Source organism: Calonectris borealis, chromosome 1, assembly GCF_964195595.1.
Source record: "Calonectris borealis chromosome 1, bCalBor7.hap1.2, whole genome shotgun sequence".
Classification (NCBI taxonomy): domain Eukaryota; kingdom Metazoa; phylum Chordata; class Aves; order Procellariiformes; family Procellariidae; genus Calonectris; species Calonectris borealis.
The window spans coordinates 32228153-32245082 of record NC_134312.1 but is presented as its reverse complement, the minus strand read 5'-3'; the positions used below and the strand labels follow the sequence as shown (position 1 = coordinate 32245082).

The following is a 16930-nucleotide window of genomic DNA, read 5'->3' as shown; positions in this document are numbered from 1 at the left end:
GCTCATGGTCAATGGCCGCTGGCCTCGATCAGCACTTTTGTGCATTCTAGAAATCTGGCTGCTAATAACAATACTAATCAAATAATTTAGTAATTATGAATAATGCAGTTGATTACTTAGAATGTGAAACTCGGACTCATGCTAGAGGTCATATTACAATTGCTTTTCGGCCTCCTGTGATTATTTTAACAGTCATTCTGTTGTCGTTCAGCGTTCATGAACTGATAGATGTGAATTTTGTTACTGCAGCGGCTGTTGAGAGTATGATTGTGCAAGCGCCGAAGTTCTTGGCATAAATGGAAGGAGGTCAAAACGCAGCCTCTTTAGGTTCACTGAAATTAATTCACTGTCCTCGTTGTTTGCAATTGCTTATTCCGTATCATCGGAGAAGTTGAGTCATTGCTCTTTACTTTGTCTTTTAATTAAAACATTGAAATATGTCTGACCTTTGCAGCAGACCTTGAGATATTATACTAGGTTCCATCTTAGCGTTTTTCCCTTTATTAAAAAACTCTGTTTATAACTTCTCATCTGTGGAAAAAGTACTTTGTCATTCTTCTTCGAAAACAGTCCATCATAGTTCCTTCTCCTGAAGTTACACATTATTTCTCCATTTTTCTTTGCTCTGACCAGCCTCGGTGAGGCTCCTTATGTGTCAGTTGTTTTCCACGGCCCTGGTGGCAGGTGAGCTGGCAGGCCATTTAGTGTCCTAATAGAGAATCCAGACTGTCTGGAATGCTGCAAATGAAAAGGATACCTTTTGGCAGCAGCCTACGTACCTGATTTATAATGATTTATTCCTATCTCAAGTTAAAGTAGCCTGATGAAAGTTGTAGAAGTACCAGTAAAAGCTCAGTATTGTACAGGTAAACACTCTCTGTTAAAGTTGCACAAAATGTTACAGCAGCAATGGGAAAAAGATGTTATTTAGAGAATGATTTACAAGCTGTGGAAGATAATGCTACAACCATAATTCAAGTACATGAATTAAGCAAACCAGTTCCAGGCTTTGGGCCGAGTGGGACTCTCAGTCGCTGCGGTCAGTAACGTCTCTGAAATCTGAAACATGCCCGAAGGATGAGGTCAGCACTGGTGATTAAGAAAGCTTTTACTGAAACAGGTTAAAAAGTTGTTCTTTCAGACATAATCTCCTTAGGGATTAAAAAGAGGCGCGTGGTAATGTACGTAGTTGGTGGTACTGTTTTATGATGAGTACCTGCGACATGCCTAGTTACGAGGCACAGGGGGCTCACACCCGTTGTTTTTTCTCTGGCTTTAATGCCTGTGGCTAATTCCTGCTGAGGGATGCACTTAATTTAGGAGAGTCTTGTTCCAAAATATTGCCTAACAGCAATTATAGTAGTTTGATGTGTTGCAGTCCTACATTTTAAGGATATAAAGCTGGATTTGTTGTTACGTAGCTTCTTAAGTAACTTCCCCTTCCTTTAAAGACACAGTTAACCTACTCATCTGGGAAGTGAACATAGTTTCACAGAAAGTGAAAGGCATCCAGGTCGTGTGTCTGTGTGTCTGTGGTCTATGTGTGTGTAGGGGAGCAGCTTTTGTACACACATACACATGCACACACACAGAGAACATGGGTATGTGCACCACTAAGAGTGAGATCTGCTTTGAAGGGTTTCATTTCCACTTTTGGTGTATATAAACAGGGTTAGCTGGACAGGACGTTGTCCCGTGTTCATTATAATGTTAATTTGAGAAGGGTAGTTTGTAAAGTGTCTGGACTGGAAATTGATGAGGTTTGGGGTTGTCCGGACATTTTCTGATAGTCTTTTGGCTTCCGTAAATGTTCTCCTTCCTGCCCAAAAGGGTTTTTGTCCAAATCAGAGCTTAACTCTTTCTGAGGAATGGAGTTATTGACACTATTCATCATTTTGTGTCTTCTCGTATCGTGACAACAACATTAGTAGCTGCCTACATTGCATGATTGTATATATGCTGTCTGCAATACATTTTTCTCTATCTTTAGTTGGCACATTGGCTTTAGCTGTTGCATTTGAGGCTGCTTTAGTTCCATAGACCCTCTCTAGTAGCTTTCCAGGGCTGGAATGAATCATTAAGCCTGGTCCAAAGAACCTTGTACGTTAATATAACAACTATTGAATTAGTGGTGGGATTTTTTTTTTTAAGAAACCAGAACTGTAGGAGGTTATACCAGTACAGCAGCAAAAAGGTGTACATAATTTTAGTCCAGTAAAGATGATTTACAGTGAAGTAGTTTATCCGCCACATTCTGGAAATAAGCAATATTTTAATACTGAAAAATATGAATCTACCTTGCTGTGAATGCATCCATGCTACAGGCTAAATCCTTGAATAGTACTCATGTGTAACTTTCACTGATCTCCTCTATGAAAAGAATCCATTTGCTAGCCATGACACTACTTCCAAAAAGAGTTCCTGTTACATTTCATGCTACTGGTATGTATTTACATTACTTAATACATCTCCTCGAATGTATTCTCTATCACTAGGGCAATTTCAATGCAATACTATGTTAACTCTTTTTATCTATCCTAGAATATACTACTAAGTAAATGTTTTCTATAAAGATATATTAAGAAGTAAATACTTTCTACCGTCTTCTTGATAACTGAATCTTTTACTGCACACTCTAGTCCTTTCCGCCCTATAAGGTCTATGGTAGCTGGTTTTTACGTTTTAATTTTGAAAAGAAATAGAATCACATCAGCACTAAGGAAATTGTTTTTGATTTCTCTAAAATCCTCTAGAGATGTAGCCAACCGTGCAAAAAATTGCTTTTCTTAATTAATTGGTTTTCATGACTTGACAAGTGCAGTAGCAATAATCTACTAGCTCTTCAGATCTACAGAATCTCACAGAGAAAAGAGGCAGTCCTGGGTTTCTTAAATCAAAAGCAGACGGCAGTATTTTCCACTTGATCTTTTCTTAAATATGAATTTTTTAGAACTTGTTTAAGCATTCCAAAGTAAAAGAGTGCAAACCTATTATCTTCACAAGTTGTATTTAATAAATAATGTCTGTCATAAGATGAAACAGTTGCTGGCTTTTAGAAATTGGTGGGAGGTTTTTAACACTAAAATGCACATATTTCTGCTTCAGCATGTATTTCTTGCTGGCTTGGCAAAAAGCATCTGCAATGCACTGTAATTCATGCAGTTTTTGGAAGACAAAGATTGTTTAGTCTGGCAAAGATTTGGTTAAGGAGTAATCTAATACCAACCTATAAGTAATTCAAGGGCAGCTACTGAGTTAATGGAACCAAATTCTTCTGAATTTGCCACTGAGGTGGCAGGTCATCTAATAGGGGACAAGGGCCACTGTGGGAGGTTCTGAAGCAGCATTAGGAAGTAATTCTTCACCAAGAGCACTGGAACAGGCTGCCCAGAGAGGTGGAGTTTCTATACTTGAAGGATTTCAAGACCCACGTGGACAAAGCTGTGTCTGACCTGATCTGGTGGTGGTGATAGTTCCACTTCAATAGGCAGTTAGGCTCTGGAGGAAGACTAGTTGGAAGATGTCCCTTCCAACTAATATTTCTATGATTCTGTGATTCTATGTTTAAGGTACTCAGGCTAGTATAGTCAATATTTTTGCCACAGGAGAAATTGTGGCTGATTTGCCTAAATCCTAGCTTTGAAAATCTCTCCTTGAACAACAAAGTGACTTAAAACCAGTACCTTCTGTACCTTACCCAGCTACAGGTACAGAAAAAATGCTTACCTGATTTACATCTTGTATAGCCTCAGTAAATTCAGATGGATTACTTGACAGTATCACAGATTTAAAGTGTCAGATGCCAGAGGCAGGATGAAGGAATTATTATTTGGATAATGTTGGAATTTCGTAAATTGCAACAATAACAACAAACTAGGCAATATCTCATCTTCCAACATATATATGAAAAATAATACACTGAGGAAGCTACATGGAAAGATTTTAGAAAGTTAAATTGTTCCACAATCCTAACACAACGATAGGGTAGAACCTATGCTAAATGAGTCTTGGGCCATCCCAGTATACCCTAAGGCAACTCGAACAGTACTCGGTACCTACATTTAGGCACTGAATTGAAGCCTTGATTTCCTTTGGATATGGTGGAATTTGGGACACACAGTGCACATGTAATCCATAGGAAGAGGGAAGTGGTTATTCCCCTCTATTCAGCACTTGTTATACCAGGTCTGTAGTACTGCCTCCGGCTGTGGAGCCCCTGCGCAGGAAAGGTGTGATGAGCTTGAGTGACCTCAGCATAGGGCTGTGAAGATGTCGGAGGGCTGGAAGACATAACCTGTCGGGGGAGGCTGAGTGAGCTGGGCTTGTGCTCTGCACCAGGGGGGTGGAACAATAAAGGGTGTGGTAAAATAGCTGTTTTCATACGATAGGGTAAAACCAGGAATATAGATAGCGAGGAAATCTTAGGTCCCTTCCAATGCTGGGAACCCCACTTTTGTGCAGCATCGGACAGACACCAGATGGATCTTCCCCCGGCATGCTGCACAGATGCCATCTGTGGAGGGGTTCCTCCTCCCTCCCACGCTATTCAGCCTTTTATTTTGTGTAGCAAACAGTCATATATCTTCTGCTGACAGGCTGGGACGTCATCTACCATTCACCAGTGCACAGCACAGGCTTTAAGTACAAAGCCCAGTAGAGCAGACGTGTCCTGTTCAAGATCACTAACTCCTCGAATACGTCTTCCGCAAGGCTCCCAATACAGCTTCTTCAGCCTGGAGGAGAGACAGCTTCAGAGGGACATCTTCAGGCAGTGCCCCCCGGTTCCTCTGGGGAGGCTGGCAACAGGTCCGAGCCAGGCTCTTACTGAGATCACGGCAGAAGAACGAGAGACGGTGGTCAGTATCAGGGGAGGATCTGGAGGCACATAAGGAAGCTTTTCCAGAATGTAAATAATTAAGCGTTTGTAGCTGGTTACCCAGGGAGGTTGTGGGGTCTCTATTTTTGGAGGTTTTCAAGACCTGACTGGACAAACTCTAAGTAAACTGGCCTGAATTCAGTGTTGTCCCTGCTTTGAGCAGCTGTGTGATTCCGTAATTCTGAGCAGACACCTAAATTTAAGTCTTAATCCGTGTGCTGAATCCCTCCCTACTAGCTAATCAACAAACATTAGATGAAAGCCTACACTGAGAAATTCAGCAGAAGTTAATTAAAATGTGCCTTCCCACACTACTAAAAGTAAATAATTTAGGAAAGGAATTTAACTTGGACAGATATGGTTTGGAATGAAGCAAAGCTGGGCAACAGGAGAAGGACACTATTGGAGTAAAAGAACAGCTAAGACTACTTAAACATTTTCATCTGTCATCCTGTTTTTCTTTTCTCAGCAAGTTATATTCCCAGAGTGGATATTCAATTTTAATATAATATTGTCCTGAATGTCTGCTAACATGGATGAAAAAGATGGAAAGGGCTCAATTATAAAGTTATAAAACCATTAACATATATTGAACTGATTATATGGAAGACAGAGTAGAGCCTTACATTGCTAGGACAACTTGTACAAGAAGGGCAACCTCCCTTTTTGCAAAGATGGCAAAGGCTACTTGTTGCACAGTGTGCTTGCCCTTTAACCTATGTCCACATGCTGGGTCTGACACCTATTATAGCGTGGCTGCTGCCCAGGCAGTGTGTGCTGTGTACGTGTGTACGCCTAGGATGAGTTGCCTGTTCCCAGGGATCTTGTTGAACTATTCTAGGTGTAGGTGATAAAACACATTTGCCTGAAATAGATGTCTACCCATACATTATGCATTGTGCAAATCATACAAATATATGCTTCTGGTATTATATTCTGGCTAGTCTTCCAATAGTATCCCAGAAGTGACTTGTGTTGCATATTCTGGTCTTTTTGCATATAATTCTTTCAGATCATCTTTCAGATCATGAAATGTAAATTTATCTTCCGTGTCTGACCCTGGGCTTTTTCTATTTTCTATTTTCTATTCAGCATGTTCCTGTTTCAACCCGCTCAGTCCTAGCTCTGCCTAGACGTAGATGGCTACCCAGTATCCTGCTAGAAGAATAAAGACCCCACCTGGCTTTTTTTTTAACTCACGGCATGAGGATGGTCAAAGTAAATGATTTTGGAGCACACACCTGAAATTTCGTCTCCATCTGAAGGCAGAACTGGAGATCAGCCAGCCTGCTCTGCAGCGCAGTGTTTGCCATCAGCAGAACTGCCAGGGATTCGTGGCCTGTGGCCAATTCAGCTATTCTTCTGGAAGTTGCTGGGTGAAGGGAGGGTGAGGGTAAAGGCAAAACCATTTGTTCCCTTACGGTCTTGCCATGCTGTTTCCCACTAATTGGGATAGATTCTAAACTGGGGCGAAAACTAAAAGGAAACAACCTCAGGAATCCAAGTTTCCTACAAATAGGCTTCCATTTAGGAAAAAATTACCAGGTATATTAGATTAAGTTGTTGTGATTCATACTCTTTGCAACATGGTCATAGAGAAACGCTGTTGTAGACTCAGGCAGCTGCAGCAGTGTTCAGCCAAATCTGGATTATGGATACTTACAGCTGCTGTCGGTGGCAAAGTTTCCTGAGGTTGTTCAGCTTGTCTGTTCGCATAGTCTTACCCTTGCTTGAGATATTAACATCAGTCCCATGGTGGGATGGAAGGGGGAAAGAGGGAGAGAAAAGAGATCACGCTGTTTTTATAAACCATTGTAGTCTCTCTCAGCATCCTGTTCATGAATTTTGCCCTTCCCCTGTCTATTGATACATGAAAACATTTAGTGCCAGAGAGCTGGTAGTCTGTTTGTGAGATTCCTCAGCTGGTTTTATAACATAGTTATGATCACAGTGATTAATCGGTGTAGGTGCAGTATTATGTACTATACATGCAGCGTGGACATACTTTTAACCTTATCGGTTTCCTCTTCAGAAAGACTTCAAATTACCAGTCTCCTGACTGTAACCAGAAGGATAGTGGTGCTCTAGCTTCAGAGAAGATTGCATACAAATATATGTTATCTTTCTTATTAAATTAATTCATTTCATTAAATCCATCTTTTGTGATTAAGAGGACAGACTGAGGGAGAAAAAATAAAATTAAATCAAAATTGCTCTTCTTATCTGCCACTAACAATATGCAAAAGTCATACTGGAAGATCGAAGAACAATGAAATTCTTGTGGTCATGATACAACTTACTCCACAAAAATAAAAAGGATTAGGTACTGAAAAATGACCTGCCAGCCTTTAGCACTATAGTAGAATGGAGACCCTTGGAAATTGTTTCATTGTAGAGACTTTTTCCTCAGCTGGATTTCCCACCGAATTTTCACTTATTTTTCTGTTAAATTCTCAATAGACTCACAGTCCCATTAAAAGTAATTTATTTCACATGTGTTATTTTTCATTTTGCTGAGAAAAAACCTCTAAGTCTTGACCCCGTCTTGAAATAAAAAGATTATTTTTAGGGCAGTTAAAATATTTTTCTTTTTTTTTTCAGAATCAGGTGACTCCAAAAAAAGAGAAGAAAAAAAAAAAAGCTGTGGAAAAATGCATTTCTTTGTCTCTGCTGCATTTAGGATGTGGTCGTGCCCCAGGAGCCTAGAGAATTGCAGTTACGATGCGCCTGAGCTCAGGGGCCCAACTTTCCGTCTGCGTATAAACATTCCTCCCGCTTCAGCCGAAGCATGCACTTCTGGTTTGCGTAAAAAAATGTCTGCAAGAACTCTCCCGAGTAAGATCATTTAAGTATGATTTTGGCCACAGCTATTTACAAGTTCGGGCTTTGACTGAAGTGAGTAATTGAATTACGTTGAGCCTCTGAAGTTTGCCTTTTATTTATATATTTCCCCCAATTGTGTGGCTCGGTCTGCCATTGGCTGCGGTCCCTGCAGCCTACCCGAGGGCTCTGCAGTTACATAAGGCTCTGCTGGGAGCCTATATAAAGCCTTCTTGCACGCCAGCAAGAGGCAGAATTTTATCAAGATCCAGGTCCCACTGCCTTAGTTTGCACAAGCAGGAGGAGATTTGCTTGAAGATAGACCGAAACCTGAACCCGGGCTGGTTTGTTTGCTAGCCAGTACGTCACAGCTGTCAACCTGAGTCGCAAGTAGCAGCTACTGTAAGTAGCTTCTGTGCACTATGAAGAATTTTTCATTTCCTATGCAGGATAACACACATCAGACCGAGAGTCCTCATCACAGATTCCTGAGTTTGACAAATCAGTCAGATCCTGTTGGGAGACCAGAAAGAGATGAGCAATTAGCTCAAGTAGAGATTGCTGTACTGGGGGTCATATTTCTGACAGCGTCTGTGGGCAATTTTATTCTCATACTGGTGCTGTGGCGAAGAAGACAGAAGCTCTCTAGGATGTACGTATTCATGCTTCACCTCAGCATCGCTGACTTAGTGGTAGCCTTTTTTCAAGTGCTGCCTCAACTCATATGGGATATTACAGATGTTTTCATAGGGCCAGATTTCTTGTGCAGAATTATCAAGTATCTACAATTGCTGGGCATGTTTGCCTCTACTTACATGATAGTGGTCATGACAGTGGACAGATATCAAGCAGTTTGCTACCCTGTGGTCACTTTCCAAAAGAAGAGAGCTCTCTGGAACATCCCCATTTGCACCAGCTGGTCTATATCACTGATTCTTAGCCTACCACAGGTATTTATCTTTTCTAAGACTGAAATATCTCCAGGTATCTTTGAATGTTGGGGTGAATTTATTCAGCCATGGGGCCCAAGGGCATATGTGACATGGATTTTTGTAGTTATATTCTTCATTCCCTCAGCCATCCTTATCACGTGTCAGGTTAAGATTTGCAAAATAATCAAAAGAAATATATATGTGAAAAAGCAGAATGAATATGAAGTGACAAATCAGAAGCAAGTCCTGCCATCCCGAGCAAGCAGTGTGAACTGTATTTCAAAGGCTATGATCAAGACTGTAAAAATGACAGTGGTGACAGTTGTTGCGTATGTTCTCTGTTGGTCACCTTTCTTCATTGCACAGCTGTGGTCTGTGTGGTTCCCCAGTGTCGTGACTGAAGGTAAGATACTCTCCATCCTCATCTGTAACTGCATAGCAGGCTAGCACATTGCTATATTGCTTTATATTTGCACTTTGCTTTTGTGTAAAAGTTACATGTGATCATTTGAGTACGATTAAAAAGAAAGTCCTGGACTGATTATCTACTATATTTAATTAGGTACAGACAACTTCATGTGTTCTGTGATCAAAACGTCATATGAGTGTATATTTTGTGTGTGTGTCTATGTTTTGAGTGATTAATGATTTGAAGATTAATAAACAGAACAGGGAAAAGTATCATTTGCTCCAGGAAGGGTTCAGACTTTCAGAGGTTTTAGATATTATAGCAGCAGTATTTTGGGTTCTTGAGGTGAAAAGGAGTAATTAGCTATTCAAAGTAATAAAATAAAGATTTCTTATTTACTGGATAGAACAGTGATGTTATAAGACATCTGATTTTTTTTTTTTTAATATTGAAATCATACTGATGAAATCTCTGTAGTACACTATGAAACAATTGAAAGTTGTGAAACAGCTGTTTGTAAAGCAAAAAAAAGCAAGCCCAAGAGAGATATCAAAGAACACCATGTTGTAAACAAGATTAATCTTGTCGAACTTATACTGTTGCCTCTTTGTGAAAGGCAGACTCTGTATGTGACTTTATTTAAGTTCACCTATTCTAAACTCGAAGATATAAACCAAAGGAGAAAAAAAAAGGTAATAGCTCTGTCTGATGAAAAAAAAACTTCTGATCTTTGTTTTAAGAGTTCTTTCTGTCAGTTTAAATTTGAGGCTTACTGTACATATAGCAATATCTATATATGTATTTATCAATATCTGTATAGGAGGTCAGCAATTGCTTTTAAATTTAATGCAGCTACATCAAAAAAGAGCTAAATGGAACTATTTAGCTCTGAAATGCATACAATACACTGCTTTGTACCTTCAGCAATTAAAAATTGCATGGAATAAATGGGAATTTCCTACTGTTAGATTAACTTTAACATATGAGCAGGTACACCAGAAAGCAGCAGACTGTGAAAATGTTACTTATTTGTATGAGTGCTTTATTTACTCTGTTACTGCTTTAACTATTTCATTCCAGGTTCGGCATTCACCATTATCATGCTCCTTGGCAATTTAAATAGTTGCACCAACCCATGGATTTACATGTATTTTTGTGGCCACATTCCATATTGCACAAATAAGCAGCTGGAGAACATCTCGGCTCAGGAGGAATCGGTGATCACGGGGAGCATTCACCTCGTAGACAGAGACCCTGAGGAAAACAGTACTTCTGCATAAGTGTCGAATGCTTTTTGTTGTTTTGTTACATTTGCTATGTTCGCAAAAGACATATTGATATTTTACCACTGTCCCTTGTTTAGTGGATAAGGAAGCTGGAAAAGTGTCTTTTGTTGCATAAATACATTTCTCTGCAGTTCTGACGCATATACAGGAAGTTTCTGCGTTGTGCAAGCCTGACTCAGTACTTCCATCACCACTGTGTTATCAGAGTGAATTCGTGTAAAGACTGACAAAGATACATAAAAGTACCTTAGATATTTTGTCTCCTTTCTCTTCTGTGGTTCTGGATTTCTAAGTAGTAAAATTTTACAACTAACTGGTCCAACAAATTGAAACATAATTGGAAAGGAATCTGACATAATTAGACTTGAATACATGTTCAGATTGAACCATGAATTGTTCATCATCCTGGTGTGATTGGGGGACGGTTTGACAAATCTTGAGAAGGCACAGAAAGTCAGAAAAATCCATTGCCAGCTATTATTAATACCTGTTTTAAATTAACTCCTTATACACTTTTATAAAATGCCTAGCAGCTTAATATCATTTTTCAAAAAAAGAATTCGGTGTCCTTGTGACACTGAACACCTACTTCAGTTTCAAATGCCATTGTGGATTGCAGAGGGTCAGCAGCATAGTAGCAGTCCAGGTTTGTGGCTTCACACCATGGGATTTGGTCTTCCATGCACTCCCTGATGTGCAAGCAGTTAACTGAAACTCCCCACACATACACACACGTATACATACTTTAAATAAAAATGGGTGCTAGGAATGCAAACTGTCATTTGGTATTCAGACCTATTTTTTCTGGCATGCAGTTTATTGACAGAGTGTGCTTAGAACCCCTTCAGGCTCAAATTCAATTATTTCCCCTTTGTGGTAAAAAAAAAATCTGCATATCTTTATCTCAGAATGCCATTTGCTTGCTAGTTCGTGGGTGTTTTATGCAGGTAGCTATTTATTCCCCTTTCAGTGTCTGCAGTCTAATCTGAGGAGTATGGAAGGAATATCAGCAAGGCTCTTTCAGGTGAGAATAGACCTGCATTCACAGAGATTCTTGGTGATACTTGCATATCATCTGCCTACATTATATTATGTTTCATCAATGCTATTCACATTTCATTTTTATGAGTGCCAGCAAACTCAAATTTCAATGGAAAAACTGTAAAAGTGGGGTTTTTTAATAGTCTAAACTGTACTCAAAGAAATACTCATTTAAACTTAATACTGATTGAATTGTGAGAAGTGCTGCTGTACAATGAATAGTTATGCTTCAGGTTAATGTGTGCTGATATGACTGAATATTCCATCATTTCTGTTCCTTGTATAGTTAGACCAGATAGGGGTACGAACCAATGTTGCTGTTTTTTATGATGGGAAAAGCTAGCGTCCCAGTCCAGCTGGCAAGAAGAACAGATCTCCAGCAAGTAGGAAGAGGAAGAAGGTGGATGAAGATGGTACCAGAACCACACAGGAATGGGAAGAGTCTGTATGAAGTCTCTTATAATTGCGATTGATACTTTTTTCTTCCTCTGGGTTTTTTTTCCCCTCACTTTAATTAATAGTTGTTAATTCTACCCCACAACATGCTCCCAGTTAGAGCAATTCTGTAACTCAAGTGACAGTGTCCTTATCTGGAGTATGAACATCCAAGGTGCAATCCATACTATTGATAAGATATTTGTTGTATTCAGCCACTAACTTTCTAAGACTTTCAGTCAAATTAGCTCTCAGTTAGGTTCTCCCTTATGACTTAATCCAATGGTTAATGGTGATTTTTTTGTTGTTTTTCTACTTCCTTTGATTACAGTTAGTTACATAGTAAAATATGCAGTGTTGAAGGGAACTGTAAATAGAAACGCTTCAAGGCATTACCTGTGTCACTGTACTGCTGGATTTGCAGCAAAACGCACTGAAAGCCTCAAAAGGTATACGTTTGCAAGGAAAACAGGCATTCAGATTGCATGCAAATAGTCATCCAGGTCCAGAACTGACATAAGTCACGGTGCTGCTCAGAGGCCGCAGTGGAGCTGTGCCATTTTACACCACCTGATCTGGCCTCTGATATTTAAAAAGTGTAACTTCTACTACTTACATTTCTGTATTGCTCATATATTTGTTACTGTCTCTATAAATAATTTGGTAGAGCTTGATTTCTCAAATAACAGTAGCTCAATGTGTTCTGTGAAAGTCTGAGAGCAATATTAGCTGCCCGTATTTCAGATATTTTGATCATGTAATGAATGAAATGCCAGAACTTCTTAAGCTCAATAATGAATGCTCACTGTCTGTAATTTTCAAAGCAATGATATTTTCGTCTCTCAAGTGCTTTCCTTCTGATTTTTTCATTTTCTTTCCCCTGAGATCAGTCCTGCTGTTAAGAAGAAAAATAAACGTTACTGTGCTACAGTGTCAAACTACAGGCTATGGACACTTTTAGTTTCAGTCCCTGGGGAGGTATTTGAATGCAGGTATTCCTGCTTTTTTCCCTAGCAAAGTGGATTGGGCTGCATTTTCCAGCTGTAAGTCATTATCCGGCATGGCCTGCCCTGCCTGCCCCATGGACAGCACTGACCCCTGACAAACACACTCAATTAATTTTGATAATTCTTTTTTTTTTCTAATAAAGTGTCCTTTACAGGACTTTTCTTATTTCTTAAAGAAAAAGACATTCAAAAATACAATGAAATTTTTCTCTTTGTAAATTTGGCCATCCGTTTTCTTGGGAGTTGTAGTTTGAACATCTTGTACCCTTGTTTTCCTCTCTATTTTGATTCTTCAGCTGGACTGTATCTTTTCCAATTCACTGTCACTTAGATTTCCAATAGGCATTGCAGTGTCTCATTAAGAGGGATGACTGTGAGACATCACTGTAGTCTGGCCAGGGTGTTTAATCCATATGGGAGAATCGGAAACTTGAACATACAAGTCCCTGGAGGCACTGTGGAAGCACGTGCAAATGAAAAAATCCAATTATCAGATGAAAGCCTTCCTCATCAATTCCTAGGTTCTGTTTTCTCACACAAATCATTTCTGAGCAGAAAAATACATAGTGTACAAGTTCACACTCTTGAAGTGAGTGGCTATGTTGTTGATACTGGCACTGCAGTGGAGTTTCTGGTTATCTGGGTGTTCTTTTTAATTTCCAGGGTTTTGTTACCACTTGGGAAAGGCACAGTTCAGTGAAAGGAATTACATTCTTTCTTAAAAATTACTGGTTTATGTTTTGCAGTACAGATAAGAAGAATCAAAGACAATGTAATCTATCAAGTCTGTATATATTTATTACAGAAAAAAAAAAAACCAAACTAGTAGAATGAAAGGAAAATCCTAACGTGTTTTACATTCTTTACAGTATATTTTGATAATTCTGTTATTCTACAGAACTGCTGCTGTATTTTCGTAGCCAGTCCCAGTTCAGATACTTGTAAATGGTGAATACTGAAGCCAGAGGTGTCGGGTGATAATTCTTCTCTTTAATCTTTCAATAAAATGATACTGACAAATTGTAAAGATGGTGCCAAGCTAATGTCCTGCCCATTCCACTTTGATCACTTAGTTCTGACAATGGTAACGGGTTATCGGGTCAGATAAACTGCTCCTGTCTCTGTGTTGTTGGGGGAAGACTGGCAGTGTAATGTGGAGACCCAAGCTGGAACTGGCAGGGTTTATTTTGTGAGGCAGACATGGCTGTATTGTCTAGTTCCCAAACACATGGCCAGGATAAAAGTATCCTCAAGACCTTGCGAACGTTAGCTGTTCTTGGCTGAAGAGTATCATGAGCAGACAAAGGCAAAGCAAGGTGATCCAGCTACTCAGTTCTTTCAGTCAAAACCAATTTGGGTTGGATTCCTAAAAGAAACAAAAAAAACCAACCCAAACCAAGCAAGCCACTTGCTGTTGTCTTCACAAGGTAGGGATTTGGCCCTGAATGCCCTGGGTATCTACAGGAAACATCCATGATTGTGAACCAGATGATTCATACGTGCAGCAAAACAGAATTGCAAGGGAAAACAATTCAAATGGGAATTGTATTACAGTAAGGCAGTCACAAATAATTTATTTACTACTGTATTAGCTGATCCATATAGATTTGAATTGAAAGGAAATCGCACGGTTAGGAAATCAGAAATAAAACCTGATGTAATTTATGTTACCACATCAAAACTCCAACTGCCATCCCAAAACCCACCTCTTCAGTCCTCATGTGTGCCATCCCTAGGCCTCTCTATGCTCTTATGGTCCCAGGTAGAGCCTCATGATCTGCAAAACAGTTCCCAAACTCTACCTGCCCAAATCTCTTGCAGAGGTACCCCAGGTTGTCTTCACTTTGCCTCTCTGAAACAAAAGGATAGAACCTGTGTCTTTTTCATGGGCTTATATGATGCTTCTGCTATTGCCACTTGAGGACTTTCTGATGGTCATGTCATTAAGAAGGCAAATTCTGGTCATCTTTACAAGCCCTCTGTAAAATTTCCATTACTTTGCACTTCACTTTTTCAGGAATGAAAGAAAGAATAGGCTTTGAGTGAAACTACGTAGGCCATACCCACTCCCTCTTGCTTCCTTTTCTTGCCAATGCAGCAGACCAAAGCATATGCTTTCCACCAGTAGGTCATAACAACTAATTTAACTAGCTATTCTATCAACTAGCTCCATAATGAACTTTGGTGGTAATGAAACTTTAACCAAAGGCTTCTTGAATTTCCATCCAAATGTTGCCCTAGAGATGTAGTGCAAACATAGTCAAGTGCTATTGTATTCATCAAATGCATTTTTATATCACAACTGACACTCTGAAAGACCTTCAGAATTGTGGATTTATGTTTCTTGCATCCATTTCAGTATACTTACCAAAAGTTGTTAAACTTGTATATTATCAAATTTTAACAACAAATGTCCTGAATTCTGAGTTAACAACACAGGAATCAGTACGACCTTGTGGAGGAAACATTTCAATATCATCTGGGAAAGAAGTTTGAAAAAATACCAAACAAAAACATTTGACCTTGAAAATCTATGGAAATTACGGCTGGGGAGTTGGATACAACTAGAGACAGACATCACTGTACATCCCAGTAACCACTTTTCAAGAGAATTGATGCAGTAACAGATATGAAAACCAGATACAAGAAAGACTTGATATTATTGTCGTCGTCATCATCATCATCATCATCATCATTTAAATGAAATCAGCATATAACCTACAGTAAGTTTTAAAACAAAAAATAAACTTGGCACAGTGCAACATATGTAGACCAGTTCTGAAGCTGAAATAATATGAAAGGCATGATTTCAATCACAGATGCATCGAATTCCATGAAGCTACTCAAAGATGAATTTTCGCACAAAACATTAAAAATTTGTTTCATGTCTATACGTTTACTCGTGTATATCTTAAACCAAAATTGTTGCTTTAAGATGCTGGACCTGTATTCCTTAACTTATTCTTGAGTTCAGTTATTATCTATATCACCACCTTTGAAGAGATACTAGGAATAAATTATCTGCTAGCTATCACAGTATATTGGAAATGTTTGCCCATGTCTCTAAATGTGTTAATAGATGTCTGGCCTCAAATGATTTAATGCTGAGAGGATCCAACTTTTGACTTACTGATGGGAAAAACTATATTTCATCATAGAGAATACAAGCCTTCTGGCAAGCACAGTCATGATGTGAACACACTGCTAATTGATACATTTAATACAAATTCCAGTCTGCTGGCGATGTGATTCATATTGCTGATCCTCTGTTGACAAGACTGATGCAATCTCACGTTCTGAGATGGTATGTGTTCAGCTGTAACTATCTGTTCACAAAAAATATGTGAGCAAAATCTCACAAAATAAATCCTTATTTTCTCCTCAGCACCTGGGTATCTTGGAGTTTAATGCGTTTTCTGTGAAAGAAGAGATTAAAAACTCCACTGTAGCATTTGGGCTTGATTTGTGTTTCCATTCACACAGAGGAGTATTAGTGGATTGTATGACACTTACATGTAGACAGTATTAACGGAATGATACGATGGAAAGTCAAACACTTAGAGCTCCAGAAGTGCCTGAATGTCAGTATGCTTGTACTTAATACACTAGTTAATGACATGGAGCTGCCATAGGGCTGCTCTGCTGCTGCTCCTGCGGATCCTGGATGGAGCATGCCCAGCATATACACAGTCTTTGGGAAATTTCCCTGGCAAAGTCTCCCTGGTGAGGATGTGGAAGATCAAATAGGAGTAAGACGTCATATAAAAGCTCCCTCAGAGGGCACTAAAAGTGCACATGCACTAAAGGTGCATACTAAATGGCTAAAGCATATTGTGTTTATTTAGATTGCTAACAGTGATGACAACAGATGATCAGAACTGGACCACATGTATTATTAACAAGGCTGTCTGCCCATGGACATACGCACACAAACAGGCAAAGTGATCAAGAAGTATCTCAGGTGATATCCATATTGGAGGCACTAGCACAGGCATATCCTTAGCTACTACTTGTGCTTTTTTTGTGACGAAACAGTGCACTGAATATCCAACTGGGGATGAACAAAATGAAGCAAGCAACTAGTGCGTGGGAAGTTGACATCCGTACGTAGTGCGTACAGATGA

General features: G+C 39.3%; 1 protein-coding gene across 1 annotated transcript; it reads left to right on the top strand.

Annotated features, from left to right (window-relative positions):
- The first annotated feature begins 8118 nt into the window (after positions 1 to 8118).
- On the top strand, positions 8119 to 10317 carry LOC142083327 (arg8-vasotocin receptor-like). The gene is made up of 2 exons (XM_075152623.1): positions 8119 to 9031; positions 10118 to 10317. The coding sequence occupies exons 1-2, from the start codon at positions 8119 to 8121 to the stop codon at positions 10315 to 10317; spliced, it is 1113 nt and encodes a 370-aa protein (XP_075008724.1).
- Positions 10318 to 16930: the final 6613 nt, after the last annotated feature.